The sequence below is a fragment of the Paralichthys olivaceus genome, chromosome 15, assembly GCF_024713975.1.
Source record: "Paralichthys olivaceus isolate ysfri-2021 chromosome 15, ASM2471397v2, whole genome shotgun sequence".
In the NCBI taxonomy this organism is placed as follows: Eukaryota; Metazoa; Chordata; class Actinopteri; order Pleuronectiformes; family Paralichthyidae; genus Paralichthys; species Paralichthys olivaceus.
In genome coordinates this window covers 7,385,224-7,410,585 of record NC_091107.1, presented here as the reverse complement: position 1 = coordinate 7,410,585, position 25,362 = coordinate 7,385,224, and the positions used below count along the sequence as shown (strand labels likewise).

At 38.3% G+C, this 25,362-nt stretch overlaps 1 protein-coding gene and 1 long non-coding RNA gene across 2 annotated transcripts in view; one reads left to right on the top strand and one right to left on the bottom strand.

Moving 5' to 3' along the window:
* Positions 1-4,573, top strand: part of LOC109635647 (gamma-aminobutyric acid receptor subunit beta-2) — a 54,326-nt gene extending 49,753 nt beyond the window's left edge. Inside the window, exon 10 of the mRNA XM_020096977.2 lies at positions 190-4,573. Within this exon, the coding sequence (XP_019952536.1) occupies positions 190-537 (348 nt within the window). The 3' untranslated portion in view covers positions 538-4,573. The remainder of the gene's footprint in view (positions 1-189) is intronic.
* LOC109635766 (uncharacterized) overlaps positions 1-25,362 on the bottom strand; it is a 130,246-nt gene that overhangs the window by 26,431 nt on the left and 78,453 nt on the right. The gene's annotated exons all lie outside the window — the stretch shown is intronic.

The following is a 25,362-nucleotide window of genomic DNA, read 5'->3' as shown; positions in this document are numbered from 1 at the left end:
GAAAGTTTTCTACTTCATCTGATATTGCTCGGCAGGTGAAACTAAAACAATACACTGAAAGACATAAAAACACTAGATGCTAAACCTCCTCACAGATAATGATTCTCCATGTTCCCACGTGGTTTATATAATTGTGTACGTTTTTTAAATATTTATATAGAAGACAAACTTTTTTTATTTCTTGAACAGATGGACCCACATGAAAACATCCTTTTGGGCACCTTGGACATCAAGAACGACATGGGCGTTTCTGAGCTGGCTCTAGGTCTCAATGATCCACGGAATACTATGCTGACGTACGACAGCTCAACTTTACAGTACCGCAAAGCAGGGCTGGCCAGGCACAACTTTGGCCGTAATGCACTGGAGCGCCACATGACTCAAAAGAAGAGCCGACTACGGAGGCGCGCTTCGCAGCTAAAGATTAACATTCCAGACTTGACTGACGTAAACTCTATCGACAAATGGTCGAGGATGATCTTTCCAACTGTCTTTTCCTTCTTCAACATTGTCTATTGGCTTTACTATGTCAATTAAAAAGAGGAGAGATCATTGGTGAGGGCAAGAACAAACAGCAAAATATGTTGTTCATTTCTTGTTTGTATCTGGTTTGTTTGATTTTTATGTGTAACACTGAACTGAATTACTAATGTACATTCAGGACTGGATCCATCATATCTCGGAGTTCCGTATTTGCTGACTAACACGTGAAAACCTTGTAGAAGAGAGATTACAAACTTATAAGGTGCCTGCTCCTGACTAATTGTTTTGAAATTTTACATATTTTGTGTATCCTGGCATTTTTTTTTATGTTCGTTTGCATATTTTTATGTTTTTATTACTCAGATTTTCAATATACCAATTCTTTGCCAAAATACTGTAGTTAGATGAACAACCAACAAGTTGATGTGTAACTTTTAAATCACTGTTTCATTTGGAACTACTTAAAAGTGCTGATGTAAGTTTCGAGTCAACATGGTTTTCTAAGATTACTTATGTCAATAAAATAAAATGTAGTTAATAGAATTCAAACCAGTATTACAAGGACCTCAAGTTCACAATTTACAAAATCAACCTTTTTTGTTCTTTAACATTTTAGAAGTAAGATAAAAAATACATTTCAGTTCCTAAACTAACTAAAATGGGATTAAGTACTGTCAACGAAGAACATTCCAAAAAGTCAAGGTCTTACTTCAGATTGCACTGAACAAGCCTGCTGAAGGTCAAAAAAGACGCATCCAGATTGTTATTCCCATGTTCTGTGTCAAGTCGTTAAAATAATTTTAAAAAATTTTCTTTAAGAAATTTGGATTTTCTTATATCATGATAATAATCAATCATTTATCCCAGAGTGCATTTCCATGGAGTGTCTTTGGGAACGACTGTATCTGAAGAAAGTGGTTTAGTCTTTGAGTAACTCTAAACGTAAACATCTATCGATATATAGCATTTATTTTAGGGAAAGTGTGACCGACCAAATAATTTTTTCAGTACTTTCTCTGTCACATATTTAACACAGACACAGAAAGTTCACAACTGCTGGAAAGACACTTTATTAGCTGAGAAAATTCTTCCATGGTTCCAGAAGAACACAGACGGTGAAGCTTAAACGACTCGACAGGTCCACAGAACGGCGAGAAAGCATATAAAGCACAAAAAACATCAAATATCAGGTGTTGACAATGTCATTTTATTTAATTTTTTTAATGCTGAATTTTTTTTTTATCTGTTTCCTAAGTTCATACTCTGTCTGAATCTATTGTGATTACAAGTTTAAAACCTTTAGTCATGTATTGTTTACAGATTTACAAAATGGTTTGATGATCATAAAGGATATAGCCGTGAATTTCCCAAATGAATTTACAGATTATAATTGCAGATTATTTCCTAATGATGCTGTGCTTTTGACTGTATTTACAAAGGATTTTGCACACAAGTTCTAGAAAGCCATAGAGGCTGTACCGTAGTTCTACTGATACCTGGTGCTTCTTGCAGCTGTCTTAAGAGAAACTTTATTGATACGACTATTGTTAAGACTTCGTGGTTCAGTTACAAGGTTAAAATCTAAAAGTACAACTAGGGCTGAAACACACAAGTGTGTCACTTCCTTCCCCCCCAAATACTGTCTGTACGAATGAACCGTGGCGTTCAAACCTCTTCTCTGTATGCGCACTAAATCATTAATCAAAGGGTTAAATGTAAAGAGGTTGTGCCAATATGAGCTTTGTTACAGATGTGGAAAGGAAGAGAAGGCAACTACAAATATAAATGAAAAGGGATCATTTATCCTGGTTTACCAATTGTTAGGATTGTGGCGGTGTGAGGGACCATTTAAGCATTAATATCCAAATTATTAACTTAAAATGTAGCCACCAACATTTATGTCACTGCATGCTCTGTACAGTCATAGAATATCTATTTTAGATCACGATCTCCTTTCTCACAGAATTGTTTCCTTTCTTTTGTGCTTTTTTGTTCAATTCCCCTCAAATAAGTATACATACATATGTAATTACAGTAGTATAAAAAAGTATGTTTGATTGGAATTGCAATTATTGATAATATATATATATATATAATATATATAATTTTTAAAGTAAAGTAAAGTATTTATGCAATAGCAACAACTATAAAATTACACATTGATTAATGTTCCCTGCCCAACAACTGATCAACGTGCAAAATTTACAATATGTTAAAGTCAAGTTCGAATTATTGCCTTTTATCCGTGTTTACATGTTGATCATCAGAATTAACCATCTTTACACTTTGTGCTATGTATTTGCACATAAAAAAAAATGTTTTTTTGTTCTGCTGTTTGTTTGATATCTCTGGTGATTAAGTTTAGAAAATGATTCTACTTTTTGATTTATTTTCTTCTCCAAAATGTTGATTTTGTAAGTAAATTTAAAAATACATGTGTGGATCCAGATACCTGAGATCTGAGTTCTAATATGAATTTGATGATTGCTATTGTAAATTTTTCTATAGATGAGGAGTTGAACTAAAATGTTGATTCTTATCCCAAAATAATTGTATATATACCAGATATAATATTATCAATCATCAATTAGATCTTATTATTCTTGTAAATACCTTGTACATTTTCTATGGAAAAGACAAAAGGACATTTTCAATATAATTTATACTGTAATGTAAAGAGAATGCAAAGGGTGATGTGAAACAATGTAAATGGTTTATTTTAGTGTCACTCGATCACGTTTCTTTCTTCGTTGTTGTTTGTCAAAGGAAATTTCTTTGGTTTTGCCAAAATGTAAACACGTATTCATGAATGTAGTTGATATTCTTTTGCAGCTTCTACTTGCTGTAACGTGTCAGCAAAACTATAACAATATATTGTACCAATGATCTTCTAAATACAGCCTAATGTATACCACCTTTTCACAAACACACGCACACACACACACACACACACACTGGGGGTAGTGATAAAGAGGCGAGTGATGCCTTTGTATCTGCCCGAAATTCAACCATCTCAGGTCAGCACAGTTCACACTACAAACAACACAACAACTTAAAACCCAAGAATTGTACATGAGTAAAGGAACCTTGTTGGACTTGTTTCACATGTTTTCTCTGTAATTTATTAGGTTTTTCTGTTTATAACAGGTCCAACAAAACCATATACAGTGAGATTACAGCAGAAATAGTGTCTTCTTGAGCATAGGCAGAATCTAAAGTCTAGAAATACTTTATGAGTCATTACGGTACCAAATCCACCTTAGCCATAGAACGTTTCAAACTACCCAATACTAATATATTTACACATTTTCAGAATAATACTGTATGTGATATGACGTGGTCTGAGTGTGAGCGTGTGTATGTCGGCCAGAGAGTTTTTCCAAAGCACACCGGCAACTGGAAAGAAAGGTCTGCTTCATAAGTACACTTTGAATATGTGTTTGTACTTCACAGCGCTTTTTTTGTTTCATATACTGTATTTTTATACTTCTATACTCCTGTGTAAAAAACAAAAAACTGCGCACACTGTTGTTTGGCAAACCTTGTAAATCCAATTTTGGCAATTTTCACATTTATACTATACAGAATGATAACATTGTCCACAGGGGATTCTGCAGACTTACTGACATTTACGTTTCTGAAATCCTTTCATAGTCCCTTGTACTGGGTTGTAAATGGTTTGAAAATGGCTTTTTTTCTTAACTATCAGAAAAGGTAAGGTTTTTGGGAAATGCCAGGTTGTCATCAGACGGTAGTTTTCTCTGGAGAGCAAGGACAGACCGACATCCTAAAAGCCTAAAATGACACATGTTGGTGACAGAGTATGTTTGCACACACTCACAGAAGAAGCCTTAGCCTCCTGCTGCCCTGGACTTCACACCAAGCAGCATCAATCCTTCTTACCCTCTCAACACCCTCCACCTTGAAAAATCCTTGTATGTGCCACTCACGAGAACATTCCTAGAAACCCTGAGCTGTACCCTTCTTAAAGATAAACCATGTGAAAGTCAATGTCCATCTTTACTATGAAAACTATGAAAATTAATACATTGTCAATAAATATTGTATACAGTTCTAAATGTGTGTGTTTATTTGAAGATGGGTTTTATTTTAAAGCTCTCACTTTAACACCCCTAAGCAGTGAATTAAAATGTTAATGCGAATTATTCTTATCTGGAATTGAGAAATTTCAATATATTCCTGTTTGTCTGAGACAAGTAAATAAATACTAATAATAAGTGAGCTTGCAAAAGGAATAGTTGGAAAGGGAAGGTTTTTCAAAGCATATTTAGAGATGGACAGTTCTGTTCTACTATTAGTAGACTGTTCTTGGTTTTATATTTTTAGAATTTATCGTAATCCTATATTAGATGATTCACACTTCACATCCAATAATACCAACATTCAATGTCAATGAAGGACTGAGTGCTTTTTATGAGTGAAGCAGAATATGTGGAAATGGATAAGCATCATTGTTGTCATCAAAGTGTAATAATGATTTTTTTTCTAGTGATAAAGTTAAATGGTCGGCAGCATCTGGTTAGCATGACAACTAAGGCACGACCCCTGTTCCAAATTGGAATCATTTTTATAAATATGAAATAAAAGATGTGAATCTAATATTTCTGCAATCACATAAAAAAAAAAAAATCTGCTTTCTGTGTTCAGCACACAGAAATAATTCAAAATCATTCACTTGGAAGGATTTGTTTGCATATTTTAAACAGGTTGCCCGGGTTCAAATCCTGGTAGACGATCATTCTCAAATTTCCTTTCAATAAAGTATTTATAAACAGGAATATACTTAAAGTACACATTTGTACAGCTTTGATTAAGCTGTTGGCAACCTTATATGCTGAAGAAGTACTTTGTGTTTAATTACTTACTTCAGACACTTTTTCTAAGCAGCCCATTTATATACCAAAACTTCATGACTTTCACTTAAACTTTTTCTCGTATGATCCAATGAATATTGTAGTCAAATTAAAAACAGGTCCAAGCATAAGTGCAGCCTCATTTAAATACATTTTCAGAACAAAATCCTGTTTAATCAAGTTATCACAGACGAGCATGTGCATTTATTAAAACTATTCAAACAATCCATCCCGGGCCATCTGCCACCACTAAATGAGCTCTACAAAGTATAACTTTGCAGAACCAAAGTTAAAACCAAAAAAGGACAGCTACAAACTTTAGAGATAAAATGTTCTCACCGTATTACTTGTGCTAAAACTGTGGGTGGCCAAGGTAACCTCCTAGTTAAAATGTCATGTTTGAAAACCGGCAATGCTGCTCCACCATAAACTGTGAGGGTTCTGGCTCCAGACAGAGTCATGTCTAACGGTCTTGTGGTGGGAGAAGGAGACAGAACATCCCCGGCTGAGGAAGCTTTTAATGAGAGAGTGGGAGCAGTTTCGGGAAAACAGCTGTCAATACTGACTGCTGATATGAGGCAGCGCCATGTATCTGCTGCACCTTTCAAAATATCTGAAATCCACTTCTGAGGAAATAATGCCAGGATGAATGAGATCTCTCAAACGGAAAACTGAAAGTGCTGTCAGGCAAAGACACTTAGTGTCCCAAGTTCTGGTGGAAGCTCTTTGTTGGCAGCCATTGTGTCATCTCCAGCTCAGGATGTGTGTGTTCAAAATGCATACGTGGCGTTGTGTAAACCGGCTTAATCAAAAGAATTTGCATCCCATGGCAACAAAGATCTTTTCAAATCTGCGTTGCCTTTTTCATGCGAGCAAAGTGTGCTGCTGAGATTTGAAACCACGGTGGTGTAGAAATAGAGCTCTGGCTGCTCTGGATAGGAGGACATGAGTCATGACACAGAACTGTAGGCAGGCCTGGCATCACAACAAAGACATGAGGGTCTAATGCAAAATGCTCCTTTTCATCTTTCTCCCACCTCACTCTTTTTGCTCATCACCCACACCTTGTGTGTTTGTCTGCATATGACCCACATCGTTATTCTTCTTCTAGTAAATGATCCAGTGTTTCAGATTTAACTGACAAAGGGAAGCAGTGTTTATTAAGCCAATAAGTTCAAATGACTCACCGACGAAAGTTACTTGAAAATTCACTCATTATCTACATTCAAATTCGACTTTTTACACCATGTTTTTAACCAATATGTCCGCTACCGGAATTGGGGATGCTACCGTGCACATGTGAACACTGCTCCAGAGGAGAATATCAGAGGACATTAAGGCTAAACACATGGTGCAAATGACGCCATTTCAGTTAAAGGTCCAAACTACAAAGATACCAGATGTATTCACATGTAACATAACTGGCTTGAACATGATAGATTAGATAGGTCAATATGAACAAAGGGTGCTATAGTTATGAAACTGAATTTCTGTTGAATTTGGTCATTAAACTGTCAGCGAGGCAGAACAGGGCTGACATATTAAAGCTTCACTTTTGTTACACTACATCTTTACAAAACTTCAAGAGCTATCTTTCAGTTCTGGGGTTCTGCCTCTCTCCCTCTGTAAGTCTGTGTGCCGAGTTAATTAGAAGGAATATATGTTAATGGGACGCTGCTAGCAGACTAATTAAGATTCTGATTAGAGCAAAGATACTGTCAGCCGGCCCCAGTGTGTGTGTGTGTGTGTGTGTGTGTGTGTGTGTGTCTGTATGTGTGTGTGTGTGTGTGCCCGCCTGTGATTGTGTCCGCGCTTTGTGTGTTTCTCACTGCCGACTCGCTTGTCGAGGAAATTGCCCGAACTGAAGCATACACCGAATGAACAGATTACACAATGTACTGCATCTGTTTGCTTTAAAAATGAAACTGATTCTTAGCTACAATGGTGAATTATGTTATTTAAATGTTTTTTATCTGGATTATGACTTGGCTGGAGAACATGAAGTTGGTTTTGTTGAGCAGGGGGGAGTTCTAACCAGGGTACAGTTTAAGTCAGGGACACATGATCCAAAAAAAAAGTGTTTGTGTGCATGTGTGTGTGTGTGTTTGTGTGAGGTTGTGCAGCTGTGTATCTCTGCCCCTCCTTATTGTTTGTGCCTTTTTTTTCCCAGTGTATTTGCCACTTTGCTGTGCTGCAGTCTTTGAACCTTACACGTTACCGCATGCAGACACGCTATGTTTCTTTGTGGTTCAAGAAAATCAAAGATTTTTCTCTGATGTGTCACATCCGCCACAGCTACAAAAAGTGATATTAACAATTCCTTCTGTACATTGCGTCGCTGTCCTGCCGTCTTCCTGTCATTTTGTCTCCATGTCGCCATACCCTCGTTCTGTCTCCATTCCTCCCCCTCTATTTATTTCTGTTTCTTTTTTCATCCTTCTCTCCCAGCCTCTTTGTTTCATCACATTTTTGTTTTTCTAATGGATTTTCTACACTGTTGTATCTCCAGCATTGCCCACATGCTGTGTCGTGTGCATTGCGAAAATGAAGCGAGGATCCTGCATCTGTAGGTTGTAAGAAAGGGAGATGCTCCTCTAGTGCGGGGAGTTCCTCTGCATGGAGAAAAGGAGTCGTCACTGTGTGCCCTCACAAGTGACTCACTCATACAGTATGCACATTATGATTGATGCGAGCATTGATGTGTGCATTGAAGAATGAACTACAAAGATGAGATTAATTCATGGCAGGGAGATATGCTTTGCTCCGGTTCATTTTGTACTGGGCTTCGCTAACCGCTGGGAATAAACGACTTTCATGTAGAATGTAGCAGGGTGAGATCTCATGTTGTGCAACAGAAATCATTGCTTGAAGTGACTGAAATGCACAGAATTAAACCGTTCAGTCTATCTTCCTGTTTGCTTTGACATTGTGTGTGCTCGTTGTATTGTTTCCAAGTTGTCTGAACATGTTTGTGGTAAATTCTAAGATATTTCAATAGAACATTATGCCTCAGGTGAAGATGAATAACTTTGGGATTTAAAGTAGGCAAACACGGCTATGAAACGTTTAGTATTGATTTGTGTTATAATCAGCAACTATTGCATTAATCACAGATTCTAAGGATTTTTGAGGAACTCCTTTGATATTGTGGAGGCTAAATGTGCCAAAATAAATCAAAGACAACAAGAAAAAGTACATTATTTTTGTTTTTGTCTGTATTTGTTTGTTTGCAGGATTATGCAAAAATTACTCAAATGTTTTTCAATGGAATTTTGTGGAAGAGTGGGGCATGAGCCAAGGAAGGACCTGTTCAATTTTACTATGGAACAGGATTATGTGTGCTGCACCACATACTTAACCCTTTACTCTCCTCTTGTTAGCTTTGGCAGCTAGGAGCACACCAGCCACTTTGTCATAAAAACATTAGTAGTGGACAATTATAACAGGTTAGTTAGTTTTAATGCAGATTAGTTTAGATTTTGGAAGTAGATTGACTGGAAATGAATAAGAAAGGCACAAGGTCCCGTAACAAAAACCGAGCCATGACGTCTGAGGAACTCAGTGGATGAACTGCGGTGAGTCACAGATCAGGGGCCAGGTATAAAATCGTTGCTGTGGCACGACCATGGCAGCATTAAGCTTTGGGGATGCTTCTCAGTGGCAACGACAGGGAGACTGGTCAGAATTAAGAAGAAGATGCAGGCTGCAGGGATATGTCTTCATTTTTTCATCCCTTACTTTTATTGTTAATAGATAACGTGTTATTTTGAGGATATAGAACAAATTGTATATCAACCGAAACTAATGATGAAAACCTTTACCCCTGATACCAGCCAATATATTTGAAGTACAACTCATACGACATGTGTTGTATACTATCAAACGTGAGCTGAAAGACAAATAGACAGGCAGACTCTCTATAGTAAATAGCATATTGAGAAATATTTTTCTCTGTGAAATAATGAAATGCTGCTCTTCTTTCTTGGCCATCCCCAGCTGCAAAGCTTCATATGGGAATGTGCAGTTAAGCTTCACACAGAGACGGATTGTTGAATTGATTCATTTTTGTTCAGACACTATCTGAAAAACCTTGGGTGGCTTAAGAGATTGATCTTTGTCTTATATTAATGCATGCACACATGCACTCAGGCTCAGAAACCATTTCAAAAACAGGCTGATTGAGAGAAATACTTTGTTTGCGGCTGAGACAGGGGATGTCATTAATCAAGAGCCATCAGTGAAAACCTTTTCTCCTACCTTTTATTAAAAGAGCACTACAGCGCTCTGACAGTTTGGTGGATGAAAGACAACAGTTATGTGCAGATCAGCCCTAACTGCTGATGTCCATGTGTGGGAGGCTCAGAATTACAATGGACAAAGATCAAAAACATTTTCAACTTGTTAAGTCTGGCGAAACTCATTTGCTTAATATATTGCTCTGGTCCTTGAATGAGCACATGCAGGCTGTTGTGAGAAAAATAAAAAATTTAAGTGTGAAGTAATTCCAGACCAGAAAGCCAAACACACATTGGTGGTATTGGTTTTTCTGTGAATTTTAGGGAATGTAATTATATTTAAGTCTGAAATAATAAAAAAAACACTAAATTATGTTTATCAAAAATGTCTCCTACGTAAGATTTTCATGTACGTTAGAATATGTGGATGAATAGATAATATAAAATATGCTTGTTATGATTTGTTTCATATCTTAAGTCTGTTATTTCCATTGAATATGATACATATATATAAAAATTGTAAATAATAGATATAATAATAAATCATTGACGAAAATAAACCTCATTCTACTTTTGCCATTTTCCATTGGAAGTTACTCTGTTAATCTCCCCTGATGTTTGCTCTGATAACCTCTGCCCATGTGGAGTCGTTTAGATGATGTTAAGAGCAGCGGGTACGGATGTGTGCTGCTCTCTCTCGTAAACGCTACAACATAAGTGGCCTAATTCATGCGACTGAGTAATCTACTGGAAAACCCGTTTTGCCTCTTGACACAGAACCTCTGTTGAAACTGAAACATGGCATCTGTCCATCTCTGAGTAACGGCACTCTTACATGTTCAGTAATTGTGCTACATGTAAACAACAAGTGATGGAGAAACATAACAAAGGCAGATGCTGCTGTAAAGAAAACAACAGCTCAATGATTGGTTAGAGGAGTGATGTGGGTCATAGTGTAAAAGATGTTTTACCGTCACAAGAGTGCAACCAATAATCCATATCTATGAAAACACACATTATCTTTTTTATGCTATATGCAGTTAATTTGAATTCAAACTCAGAACTTTTATCGCAATCATTTTTTTGTCATATGTAGGAACTATATGGGTTTTTTGTATTTTTTTTATCTTGATGTTTTTTTGTCTTTTGTTTGCTCTGGCTTTGTATCGTAGTTTAAGTTTCTTATGTTGTTTTTTTTATGGTTGAGCAGAGATGTGGTGAGTATATAAAACAGAAACAGCATAGAGCACAAAAATGTACCTTGCACCTTTGATCTGAGTACATGGGTACTGTTCAATATACTGTAACCTGTCACCAAAACTGCATTGTACTGCTTTGTGTTTACTGACACAATCTTCATTGCACCTCACAGCGAGTGACCAAACTACAAAAGAGGTGCAGATGAGGAAAAACACCTGCTATAAGTGTCATGTTGACAGCACTAATCCAGAAAACAGAGCCCTCAGCTTCCATTAGGGACTGAGAAACCTCCCACTATCTATTCTGTTATGATTAAACAACGTCCTCAGACATGTCACGTCCACACTTCGCCTTCTAGTTTTCCAATAATGGCTTCTTTCTTTTTATGTCTACTCCGGAAACAGGTTTGAAGTCGTGCTGCCTGTCACCAGGTGGCCGTCACAGCCGCACCACTCATCTTCTCCACTCGCTCGTCGAAAAAAGCTGCTTCTCGTTTCAGACTGGCAGAGGAAACGTCGGGGGATGATGAAATAAAAAGCCTTCTTATGGACCTTAATACCTATATGAATTTCAATAAGGGTAATCTGGTCTGTTCTAATGATCCAGACTTCATTAACATCCAAGCAACAGGACCTATCCGACATGATAGATGTACCCATATTGGTATATCCTCTTATGAATGGATGCCAGTGAACAAAGCCAAAGGCCTATTTATCAACCGAGAGCAAGAGGGATTACAGGGCAAAGAACACACACACACACACACACACACACACACACACACACACACACACACACACACACACACACACACACACACACACACACACACACACACACAGATGATGGTCCTACCAGTTCAGTTTTTACACTGTTTCCATGTGACGGACCCCTTTCCTGTCGTGGTCATGCATATTAATCGCCTGCCCTTTGATGTTAAACATTTATAGTACAGCATGCTTAGTTTCATGTATGTGCGGCCATCCATGGAAGATTGTTGCTCAGAGTTTATGTAAATGGGTCATTCTTATTGAAAAAAAAATGAGTACGAAAGAGGAACGCATAAAGAAAAAATGGAAATAAATGTTCCCTGATGAGTTACAGCACATAGAGTACCCAAAAAAACATTAGTCAGGCTCATTATGTAAAGATGGAAAATATAGATTTCCATCTGTCTGGTGTATAATTACAGCAAAGACTGTTTTATAATTTTTGACGTAATGGAAAAAGAAAAGAAAAACCTTTCATATAAAAATGCCATGCACATCAGGCAGCATTTAATTACACAAAAAATACTGACACACGCTGAGTGGAAAAGGTTGTTCCAGATTGTTTCTTCACGTCACCTCACCATCTGCTGAATTCACCCACACAAACACACACCTTCAGGATCAGTGCACTCACATTTGCTCTGGTATTTGCCAACAAAAGCTTATGGCAAGTTGAAGGTCTCTGTAAAGCATGAAACTGAACATGATGTTCCTACCAGGCCCATCTTTTCTTAATGTCATTACAGTGTGGTGATAATATGTTCAAAATGTAGATTTTGTATTGAGATGAAGTTTTCATTAGGAGTACTTTTATTAATTGAACAAAACAGGATTTGATTTCTATTATAATATGAGATTTTTATAATTTAGCTATCTAACTGTGTCACAGAGATTGTGTCACAATCGTTGTATTCCTTTTTTTAAAATCAGCATATTTAATCAATATTTAATGTGGAAATATATTAAATCAGGAGAGATTTATAATCTATTCATTTTCTGAATACTACATTCCTCTGGGACTTCTCTAACAACCTCAAATTTATGAGAAATAATGTTTCATGAGAACATATCACAATATAAAGTATTTAAATATTAAGAGTATACAGGACACTCTGTCACTTGTTGAGAATGTGTTTTGTTTGACTGCAGTGGGATCACAACAAAACAACCCTTTAGTTTCCCAGTACACAAATAAAGGAATGGGATTTTAGTTAGTTGACAGGTGTCATAATGAAATGTCAAGCTTGTCAGCAGTAATGATAGGGAGACTGCAAAAATGAACTCAGAAATAAGTTAACGTTAAATTGACTTTCACTGCACATGCACTGTGTTTATAGAGCACTACCAAGGGCACAGAATGGGTCAGGATTACTGCAACACAGATGCAAAACATGGTGGGGAGTTAGATGGTCATCATCAATAATAGAATATGTTTACCAGGCAATTTCAGACAGACAGTAATTGGGTGCGCACACATCCAGATAATGGTCTACCCAGCAGTATCTCCATATAAAACACACTATATCACACACACTAATGTCATTCAGTTAAAATCAAAACTGGCCACAAATGTAGCACAGATGGAAAATTGCATACAACCCTCCAAACACCGCCTGGCCCTGCTGTCCACAGCAGACGTCAGCGATCGTTTACCGTCACGTGTGTGTACAGTATACAGTATGCCTATGGGGTACTGGGAGGATGAGGTCATCATTTAACATGACCAACCACTTCCTGTGAGTAGCATGTGCAGAGGAAGCGAGACGCTGTGAAACCCACACCGTAGGCTTCGTACGCCAGGTGGATCCCGCAGGGTGCCCTCGCTGTGCACAAATGTTGCATAATTACATGTTAATCAGCCCGTGTGGATCGGGAAGACGAGTGGTGGAAGAAGATGAAACTAACAGATTGGACTGTCGGTCAAAGCCAAGAGAACAGCACATTAGCCACATTAGCACTAAATTATATGGCGGGAGATGTCCAAAATAGCTTCCCTCCCAGTTAACAGCATGTGAAAGAGACATTAGTTACTAAAAGGATGAAGAACATACTGATTTAGTAGCTCTTGTAACTGTGTAATGACTACTGATGACTATATTAACCAATGCATTGCTTTGGGCATGTGAATCCCATTCTGTTCAAACAACGTCTATTTCTTTTGTTAGTGAGTTTAAGTTGAGTGAACATTTTTGCTTTAGTAGGATCATCTACAAATATAGACGTCACACATGCATGCAGTCTTGTTTGTTGTCCCTAATCTGCCCAAGTGTTTGATGCCAAGTATTGAACACACAAGCGATTCTATAATTATAGAATCCTTTTACTCTGCCAGAAATACATTTTCAATAAGTGAGGCGTTTTGTGCCTCTGATTCATTTCATTTCATTTCATTTCAAACTGCACTAAATGGAAATGGTTGTGTGTGTGTGTGTGTTTTTAGAATGAAAGCAGCAAAAAGCATAGAGCACACATGAACAAATAGGATTATTTTTACTTTGATTTTGTAGTAACATGGATAGAAAATGCATAATTGGTTTTCTTCTAAAAAGACAATGGAAATATTTTAAATAAGTGGAAAGAAACATGCTTACAGTATATGCAGCTTGCGTAGGCTTATTATTTAAATGTACAGAGTGTAGAAATTTGTGATATCTAGTGTTGAAATTGCATGTTGCAGCAGAACTCCCCTCACCTTTGAATGAGCACGGTGACAGAGGGCGCTCTGCATATTAATAAAGTTAAATTGGAAACAGAGGGATTTTGTAGCACAGCATGTTGCCTCAGTTTCAGTCAATAAGGTTCTACGGTGAGATCTAATTCACTCCGTCTATCTTGACACATACTTTCCACATGCACACAAATAATTAAAATAGCTATTTCTTTCTGTTTTAAGACATTTCAAATGTACTTTGATTATGTTATTTCTGCATAAGTGCTTATAAAATAGGCCACATTCCCAACGCCACTGACGGTGGTATGTTCTTTTGAAAACTGCGGCGTAGTCACTACATTATTAAAAAACATTCATAAACGCACTGATGTGAACATGTAGCAGTATATTGCTTTCATTCCATTTACTTTGTCCTGTGTTTGTGCATAAGGTATGACAGCTCATCAGAACTCAGCTGAAACACAAATCAAAGTGTTTGATCTGAGACTGAATGGAAGCATCATGCAAACAGCTGATGTGGTCGCAGAGTGGCAGCTCCTGGCAGGCTGTGCGTTATGAATGTTAGGGCCGCTCGCCTTATATAATATATTTTATCATTACTGTCCCAGCACATTCATGCACTGTAGCGATTTCCTGAACGCAGGTTGTATCCCTGACAACGTTTTATTGGTTTTGACAATATGGGAATTCTCTGAGTAAAGAGTGGACATGAAATTAAAGGTAAGGAAATAGATTTTGTTTCTCTGTTGAGATTTCTTTCATTATTTTTGATTTGATGCTTTGTCTCCCTCTGGCTGCATTCTGACATCCATGATGATTGGAGGGATTGTATTGTTTTTCTTCTCCTTCTGATTATTCCAAGAGACGTGATAGATAACAGATGTAAAACGCCAGCGTTGCATCAAACCCTGCCACACGTTCCAGCTCTTCCAACAGAAAAAGCAATGTAGCAAACAGGTTGATGTGCTGACACCTCACCAGATGTAGAGATGCATATACTGAAGGGAGCCAATCATTCCATAGGGAAAAGGAGCTCCATAAAATAAATGCAATCAACGATTTGTCTTTGTGTTGTTTCTTCCTCCTCTTCCTTTTATTTTTGAGTACAGTGATCCAGTGCATGGATGTATGATATATATAAAATACTATCAGAAAATAAACATCCATATGTGTGTGTAGATGATTAAAAGTCAGTGACCTTTCCTGCACCACTTGTCATCAACAACTGTAAGTATTTAATTGGGGGTTATAAGTATTCAATGGGAGACAGTAAACACATATTTATGAGAGCATCTTAGATGTGATAATTATAATGCGGATTAAGGTTAGACTTTATTTTCTGAACTGACATATGATTTGTTTTCAGCCTGTTTGAAACCAAGAAAGAAAACTCAAGACTGACACACACAAGCACAAGACAGTTAGTTATTCTTGGTCGCAAGAGAATGTGTATATTGAAAGGTTTTTATACCCATTCCTATGCAGGAGGGAGTAGCACTGCATATGACTGGAAATGATTTGACTTCATATGACTGCATATACTTCATCAAACATAGGCTCTATCAAAATATTTGTTTTTTACAGCAATATTTTCTTATGACAAAGGATAAAGGATGAAGGGATAAACGATTCAGTAACGCTCCTGTTTTGAATTAAGCTGATCAATTAATTAAGTTGTGCTAATTTCAACATCAATGATTAATGTGCAGGTGGAGGCCGGATAATAAAAAAAGAAAAAGTGGATATCTATCCTACTGTTTGGAATGAACTGCCACCCAGTGCACGCTGATTGTCTCCCTGAATGTGAGGAGGTAAAACTGCCCTATGGGCTGGATGGCCATGTGGAAAATTTACATCCCCCAAAAGCATCTAGCCTCATGTTTGTGCGCTCTCTGATTAAACTATGTGATTGTGCAGGATGAGTCATTCACTCGGTCAGTTAGGCAGCCTCTCTTGGCTCTTCCTAAAGGCCATTTGATTACTGGATTCCTGGCCATTTAACTGGCCAATGCTGCAATGGCGCCACTGCACAGACGGTTTCTGCTGAGCGCCATCTCTTAGCTCATCAGTGGCAGCAGGCTCACATCAGCCATCACTTCTGTACTCCCCGCTCAGCATGTCTGCTTCCAGCAGGCAGTGACTGCATTATGTCTAGCTTCGGTTTTTGGTTATTGCCTATTTATATGGAGATATAGGACTCAGTCAGACGACAGGCATGGTACACAGCATTGCATTTTATTAATCACATTCAAATTATGATTTATTATCTGGGAAGAGCGATTTACAGTATGAAAACCTTAATGCAGCCAAAGAGAAACGGAATGATTTTTCAATGAATGTGATTATGTCCGTGTTGACAGAAAACATAAGATGCATGCAAACAAAATCTGACTGACATGGACCTTAAAAAACTGAAAGGGTTCAAGCTGCATCTAAATGTAGGAAAGAAGATAAAACATTATCTTGGCACAGTGTCATCAACCCCACCGTCAAGATACTATTATCACACAACTAATTATCATTCATACATAAGCAAATAAATCGTGTGGTGATCCAGACTACCACTTACAGGTGTAACTGGAGCGTCCATTCAAGGGTTGTACTGAGCTTTCCATCACTGTGTCTGAATCAGCGTCTTATCAGTGTCAGACAGTAGATGGTCGGCAGTGATCTAGACCCAGACCCCCAGTATAGATCGCTGTGTTGGAAAATGGCAAAGCATCAAGGTTGATCTGATAAAGCTCTGTGTGACTTTGCAGCCCCATACATTATAGGGGAAATACAGTAATTAGGGCAGCAAAGGACAGAGACAAGGAGTCCATGATACTGCTCAGTGTAAGACAGATTTTAACACTCAAATAATTTTTATGGCCTATAGTCAAAATATGTATTTTTAAATGTAGTTCTCTAAAACAAGTATGAAAAATAGGTCATTTACACAATTGTGAATAATAAGTAATGATGGCGAGACTCCCTTTAGCTGACCAATTTCAGGGTACTAGTATTTGAGATTGACACTTGATTGGAATTCAATTTAAATCTGTTAAATGTTTTGGGGATGCAAACGCAGGGTGCAAAGACCAAGCAGGTAGCTCTCCGTTGTACAGGGATAAGGCAGGTAAGCAAAACATATGCAGCGTGCAGTTATCATAAGAGTGGAAGTCTAGATTTCCGGTGAAACTTATGAGGTGTAGCAAAAAGCTGGACATTCGAACGCCTCACATGTTAGATTTCAGTCTAAAGCAAATATCAAAGCGAATATAAATACATTTCACAGAAAGGAGGCACAATAGATGATGTGGGATGATCTGGCAAATGAGGGAAACACTGGATTTGTTTTTCCTTTAAATAAATCTTTAGCCACAACCAGTTAGAGGCATGTGGCGGCATCAATAATCATTCTTAACTATGTCATGGTGTAAGCGACCTATTTTTTTACTGTTATGAAACCATGACACAGCAGGAGGCTTCTGTTTTATTCTAAGAAAAGATTTAAGACTCGAATATCCATCACACAAAGGCTGTTATAACAAATATAATCCTTATTCACGTCAGTGTAACATTTACGAAAAACACAAGCTCACTTGGAACACACAGGACAGATGCCGATGGAGAAACAATACAGGAAACTAAAGCACTGCAGTTAAGTCCTTCATGTGCCCCGAAACATGAGGAGCAAGAGAAAACAGCCTCCTTTCTTGAGTCATCTTCCAATTTTAGTGTCGAGCTCGAATTGTAAAACTACGATGGCTATATTGTGTTTGTTCTTCGGGGTGTCATGAGAGTCTGAAATGAGAAGTCGGGGGAAAAGCTTTCTACAGGAGGTCTTACGCAGAGAAAATCCCTCGAGTGGATTGTCAGAAAATTGAATCAGAGCCCACATTTATGGGTTAGCACTATTGAAATATTTCTAAAGCATTATGCATTTCTAGCAGCATTTAAAATGCAAAGGGGCCATGGTTGCAGGTCTCGGAGGGCTGAGGTGGAGAACCACTTAGGGGATCTATGGGTTTTAATGGGATCCGTCACATCCATCCCTGGTTGTTTATGTAAGCAGTCACAGGATGGCTTTGTTCACAACAAGGGTTACATTTCCTGTATGCATGTTCGAGTTTCTCCTCCCTTATACACAATCGATTGCAGTGAACAAATGTTTATTCTGACAGCGAGCGAAAGTTGGTATTTTACCGACAAAATTGTAAAAGACTGTAAGAGAGGGTTAGGGTTGATTATGTTTGTAAATATATAGATACTAAAGATATTGGTTTTCCACCAAAATATTTGACCATGTACAATATCTATTTGTAGAAGTAAGTTGTATATTAATGTAATTTCGGGGAGAAATGGTTGAAAACATATAATGTAAAACAATTATCAGTGTATGATTCACATTTCTAGAAGCAATGCATTCGACAAAGTGCAAAAACTAATGAACTATAGTTTCATATTTTTCATATTCTGTCTTCATTGTGCAACAACATTATTACACATTATATATGTATTCATTATTTCTTTCTTGATCTGTCAGTGTTGATGTGTCAATATGAACAGATTTACAGCATGTTCTTTTTCTCTCTCTGATCAGTATCAGATGGAAATCTAAGAATAATTTGTGAGCCTGGGCCTGGATAACATCACTGAGCATGTTCTCTTCAAGCAAACATGAAATCTCTCTTTAGGTAATGAAACCATTTTACTGTTGATACTTAACTATATTTGTAACAATTGTTCCAAAGGATTTATCTGGTATTTTTTCTCTGTTTCAGGGAGAAAACTTACAAGCAAAATGTTGGAACGAATGATTGATAATGTGCACAAATGCTTGATTTAACAAAATTCGAAATTTGGTTGAATGAAGTGGCACTTTTTGTGATTCTTTCTGACTAGTCTTAATGGAGAGGAAATTACTGCACAGCAGATCAGGCCTGGTATAATTTCCTACTGTCACACGGCTTTGTGAAACAAGAGGTGACCTTCAGCTTCCTACTTGTTCATCTTTCATTGTGCTCCTAATTTCTCCCACTACTGATAACCAGTCATTTGATGACCACTAAACACAGACTCTTGTGACCAGACTTACTCCTTAGGGTCACATAAAAGAGAAAGATGGTGGTCCGGGCAGTAAAACAATGACCTACCCTCCTTCTTTGTACAGTCACAGAGGTCATCAGCTCTGCTTGAAACAAATTAAAAAGTCATTGCTGGTGTTCCAGCAGTTTAAAATAGTTTAAAATAGAGTTGTTTGAAATATTTGTAAAACATATAAATTTAATGCTATGATATCAATTTTATTTTATATTTTCAAACCATGGAAGCTTCCTGTATCACTAATTTTTTTTTCCAGAAAAAAATAATGGTTTAAAAACAATAATAATTTAGACAACTAGGAGGGGACAGATGTATTAAATCCAGTCTCAGTTCTAATTATATCACAAAACCCTCCATGTATGTTGACTGGTGATGGTGAAAGGGGGGGGGGGGGGGCGTTCAAGAGACAACGCAGTGCTAAAGGGTTAAAAACAGAAACATGTCCAAGAGACACTCTAATTGAAGCACATGTGATGGGAAATTCATCAATCTCCTAAATAAACATCTAACTTTGATTAATTAGTGAGCCCATGCATTTTACAATTTAATTAGAGCGTTGTAAGCCACGGGGAAATGTTTGTAACATGAATAAGGGCAAGTTCTACTCACACTAACAAACTGCTGTGGTGCTATGGGATGTTTTTTTTAATTCAGCATCATATATCATGTTACATCAACTTGACCAATCTACAGATTGAGAAACGATGCCTCAAAATTTTGTAGATTTCTATCAGAATAGGGTGGTAAGGGAAATGAAACCAGGTGGCCCCTTCAGTGGAAATTATTGATGAGCTCTAATTAAAAACTAGCATCAGTACAATCAGCTGAGCGGGAACACAGCCAAGTATGCCATACTCCTTTCTCCACCATCTCATCAACCTGCAAGTGCACACATCTGCTCAAACAAACACAATGGATTATTTTTGTGTGGATAAATATGCTCAACAATTTACTTTATCGTGAAAACTAACCAAAAACAGACCAATCGGAAGCAAACCATCCATATTCACAGTTGCAACGAAGCCTGCATCAACTACTCTCAAAGTGGTCTTTAAGATGTTGAAATTGATTTTACCTTAAGTCTAAGTTCTATACCTGCAACTGGAGTGGTGACAGTGAGAATCATTGTGTTTGATGATGGCCACCTCCTGCACAGTCTGCTGAATTAATATGAGGGTTAAAGACATTATCAAATCTCAAATATCCACTGATAAAAAGACTTTAAATTGTGGTTAGTGGGGGTCATTTTCCCTGCATGGGTGTGAAATTAGCATGCCATGTCCATCCTGATAACCCGGACCCATGTGGACACAGTTGTAAAAATCTTAACATTCTGCTACACCTCCTCCCTGCTTTATGGAACCCAAGTCCCTTAAGCAATTTACAGATATGAAAACTGACACTGCTCTGGGGCAGCAGGCTGGTGTAGCAAGTTGAAACCCCCGCCCTTCAGCCAGTGGCAGGGGCTCCCTTGTCTCCAAAGGACTAGGCCCTATGCGTATGCATCGTTGGAGTGTCCTTGAGTAAGACATTGAAGGTCTACCAACTGCAAGATTTTTTTTTTCATTAGTTACTGTGCAATCTAACGGAAATACATTGAAATCTTGCATCACCCTGCTGACTTCTGATCTCATTTAGGCCGACAATACACCTGACAAACCAGATAAATGCAATCAACCTCAAACAGCATCCTCATGTGTAGCTCAACGTTAATATAATGCGACACACAGTAAACCTGGGATCAGCAGCACATCCAGAATATATTGCTGTCTTGTAGCATACCAGTAAGGTTGTCTGTTTTTCTTTTGCAGTTTGTGTATGAATGACTGGATCTGGAACAGTCTGTAACTAAAGGCTTCCACAATTGGCAGTGCGCTCATTTTCTATAGTAATCCACTTGTCATTGTGGTGGTGTCCATGCAAGGAAGCAGTAAACAAAATATATGGTCCCAGTATGACAATGACAAGCTTATCTGGACACTTTAATGGTTACCATAACTCACTACCTGTAACATGTACATTACTGTTACTGACTGCCATAACATGCTGGTACTCTCGAGGGAGATCTACTTACACCACAGGTTAACCACAAGAACGCTGGGCTAAAACTGGGCTGCTAACATGGTTTAATTAGAGTAGGGATTAGATTATTTGTTACCTCTTTCCCTGAAAATTAAATGGCGCTTTAAAATGATGGGGACAAAATTGGCAATTTCAAAAAGTAGTGGTGTCAGGTCCCTGGTGTAAATGATGCATTGTCTTGGGGCTAAAGTCTGTGGAATACATAGTACAAATACACACATATTATTTTATTATATTGTATATTACGACTTACAAATTATGAGCATTCAGGAGGTGCAATTTCCTTCTTACATGCACAACTTGACTTATAGATTGAATGAAGTGATTTCTGTTAAAGAGAAAGGCAGCAGCTGGGCCTGAAACCCAATTATCCAACAAACCGCTGTTACCTGATTGTGAGTTCAAAAGAAATTCTTGCACTGTTGCCAAATGAATGTGCAGAAGCTTGGCCCAACACCCTGCCTTGTCTGAATAATGCTGATGCACAATTAAAATGAAGTCAATGTGTAATTCTTGCAAAGGCAGCTGGGCTTCCTGCTTAGCAATGTTTTTGACAAGCAGCATTGTAAATGTAATCTGCAGGTGACTTTGCATGTGTAAATCTGTTTGTGTGTGTACAGGTGTATGTGTTTCTGGTGCTCTGTTTGTCCCTGTTCTGCTCCTGTCTTCGCTGTAGCTCTCTGATGAGGTAGCAGCTGGCCTCTCCAAGACTCTCCCTTCAATCAGAAGAGGCTTGTTGGGAGTCTTGCTGTGTCTGGGCCTGGGATTTCATTATGTGGGGCTGTTGAGTTCTGATTTTATCTTTATGTTTAATAAATCCCATGGAAATGGTTTGTATTAAAACACTATACTGTGACTGATTTGGGACAGCAGTGGAGTCTTGTATGCCCCATTGGGTCATCCGTAGGTGGCGAACAGTGTGTGTTTGCTCATGCAGGTTGGAGTCATGTTTCTCCAGTGTAAACTCCTTAATCAGAAAGGAAAGGTCCCCAGGCATCTGACATGTTTTCCTCTGTGTGTGTGTGTTCTGTACATATGCATGTTTTTGTTGGCATGCTGGGGCTTTCAGATGAACACCAGGGGGCACAGAGCCTAAATCCAAACATCCATGCTGCTCCACTTTCACCTCTTTCAGGCTAACATACAGACAGACGTCCTCCTAGAGAGTCATCCCTCAGCATGTTTGACTGGATTTGCTTGTTTATTTTTGGCCTGCTGTTTCTCATCCTATTTGCACGTACGTATGGCTGGGTGTTGTGCAAGGGGCCCAGGAGTCCTGTATAGAGTTCAAGATAAATTAGAGTGTACTGACATTCCGAGTTCTGGAGCAGCAGCACGGAATACAAATTGTGCATTTAAAGGATTTATTGGAGTTGAATTAACAGTTGAACAGCCAAAGAGACAAATCAAATTACTGCAGAAATGTAATAAATTAAATAAAGCAGCTTCATAATCAAAACCAAAACAAAATCAATCAAAAGACTGAATGACATTTTGCTGAAGGGCACAAGATTTATTCTGACATAAAATATGGGGGGAAAAAATACATTAGTTCAAGCAAAGCACCTGTGCCTTTTGTTTTTCATGCAGCTCAGTTTTGGTTCAGATCCCACTGTGTCAGCTAATGAAGGCAGAGCTGAATCGATGAAGACGTCTCTGTATCCATTCAAACATCAGCAGGGGTGCATGTTCCGTTTAACTTTGTTCCAATCTCAGATTTGTTAAGACTACAGACTATCTGCTTTGTGTTATGTTTTACAACTTTGTGTAATCTCAGGCCTCTTGCTTCAGATAATGTTTAATAATCCAGCAGGCCGCGCTTATTAATGGAGCCAATTTCTATACAATAACCTTTTTTATAAAATAGTTTCCTGCATGGGGGCAGGTGAACTGGGGCACAGATAAGGGGCTGGGATGGAGGAATGACAAGTGTAGGAGTGAGATAGATGAGGATAATATGTCAGGAGTTGTCATAGTGAGGAATTCAGCCAGGGACTGGGACTCAGGGTGGTGGTATGTCTCAATGAGGCATCATGGCTTCATCATCGCTCTTTTGGTTCCAGTAATTAGAAAGGACGAGAGGAGGTAGTAAGTAAGGGATCCAGAGGGAGACCATAAATATCTATTGTTGAGACCAGTGAACACTACACTAAATAAGAACCAGGTCTTGTGCTGTGCCCAGTCCAATCGCTGTGCTTGTTGCTATTGCTATTGAAGCAATTTGTCATAACTCCCTATTGACAACTGAGATATTCAAATTGTGGTTCAGTATGTTCTGAACCTCTGCACATTTCGTTTAATTTCATTAGATCAAATTAAATTAGACACAAACCTATCTGAATCAGTCACTGTCATTGGAAAAGAAAAGGAAAAAATAAACTTGCACTGATTGGTTGCATGCACATACACTTGTGCGCATACACACAAACATGAGGAAGTGGTTAGCGAGCTGTCAACAGAGGAAGTGCTTCACCTATTTGAATTCCACTCGTTCTTCGTCTCCTCTGGCTGCAAATGTAATTTAGACGGATGGTGAGGACAAGTGGGACAAAGAAAGGGAGGCGGGAAGGAGAGGTGGCACAAGCGTTAAGACAAGGGGGATGAAAATGACGAAGATGGAGGGGCCTATTTAGTGATTTTGGTGCCTATGGGCAAATGCAGTCAAGACTCAAACACCGGAGATGCAGTGTCCTCAGATGATAGTTCACAGCTTCCTGCAATGAGGAAAGCAATAAAGATGAAAAATTAAAATGAAGAGGTGGAAATCAAGAGAAGAAAACAGGGAAATTAGAGAAAAAGTTTTACAGGAACATGTCAGGAAGAGTAGGAGTGTTGGTGATGTAAGCTGTGAGGGTATTTGCTTGTAGCATGGATGGCTGCATTTGGAGCACCAGCTGGAGGTAATGAGGATACTCGGTTCTCTCCAGTAGCGCCAGCTGGTGCACCTGTTCCGACTCAGAAGTGCACACTAACACATTTATTTACGTCAAGTGAACTTTAACAAATTCGCATACACGTGGAATGGTATGCTTCGAGTCAAGATGGTCGAAACCACAATGAGTGGAAATACTCATCGCTGAACATCACGACAACTCCACAGTGGATTTTTGTTTTCCTGTGTACAAACAGAAATGCGGGGAGCATGACTGTAATGACGTGACAGTTTTAATCATATGCCACGCTCGTCTCCAGTAATAAGAGGTTGTCTTGAATATTTTGTTGCCGTATTGACTTTCATTGTGTACAATGGTGATCGTGAACGATTAGAATAGAGTTATTGACAATGAAGATGTCAATCAAAGCTAACTCTCATTGTTGGGAGTTTTTGGCTTTTTCTTTTAATTAAGCTTATTTATTTTAGCTCAGTGTTGTTTTCTAATTCTCCTCATCCCAAGACTGAATTAGTTGACCTATGTAGGAGTGTGTTCCAAAGGAGGAGCATGTTTATGAGTGTGTGTGTTCACAGATTTCATATGCATGTGTAGGGGTTTTATGTATGTGTGTGCCAATGTAGGAGACAATTGCAATGCCTAATTAAAATGCATAGCATCTGCTCCCCCGTGCATTCCACCAGCTCCAATCAGACTGTGCTGCACAAGCTGTACATACAATAACAGTGCTTATTTATAGCGCTGTGATATTGTCAGCATAGCTACAGTATCATTCTGAGGTCAAACACACTGCATAATGTGGGTGTACCCCGGGCTAGAAGAATGTCATGCTCCCACATTGGCTGATTAGTTTATTTTAAGGTGTGCTCGCACCAAACCCACTTTCAATTGCAAAATGAAATATAGGATTAGATTAAATTTAAATTGAGATTTTCTTTAAAAATGCTGCATTCAAATGCTTGTCCTACAAGTCAGAGAACTGATCCTTCTCTCCCCGGAGTGTTGTTTGCAATCCAACCATGTCCCTCACCTGTGAAATTCAAGTGTCTTCAGCAAATGGCCATACTT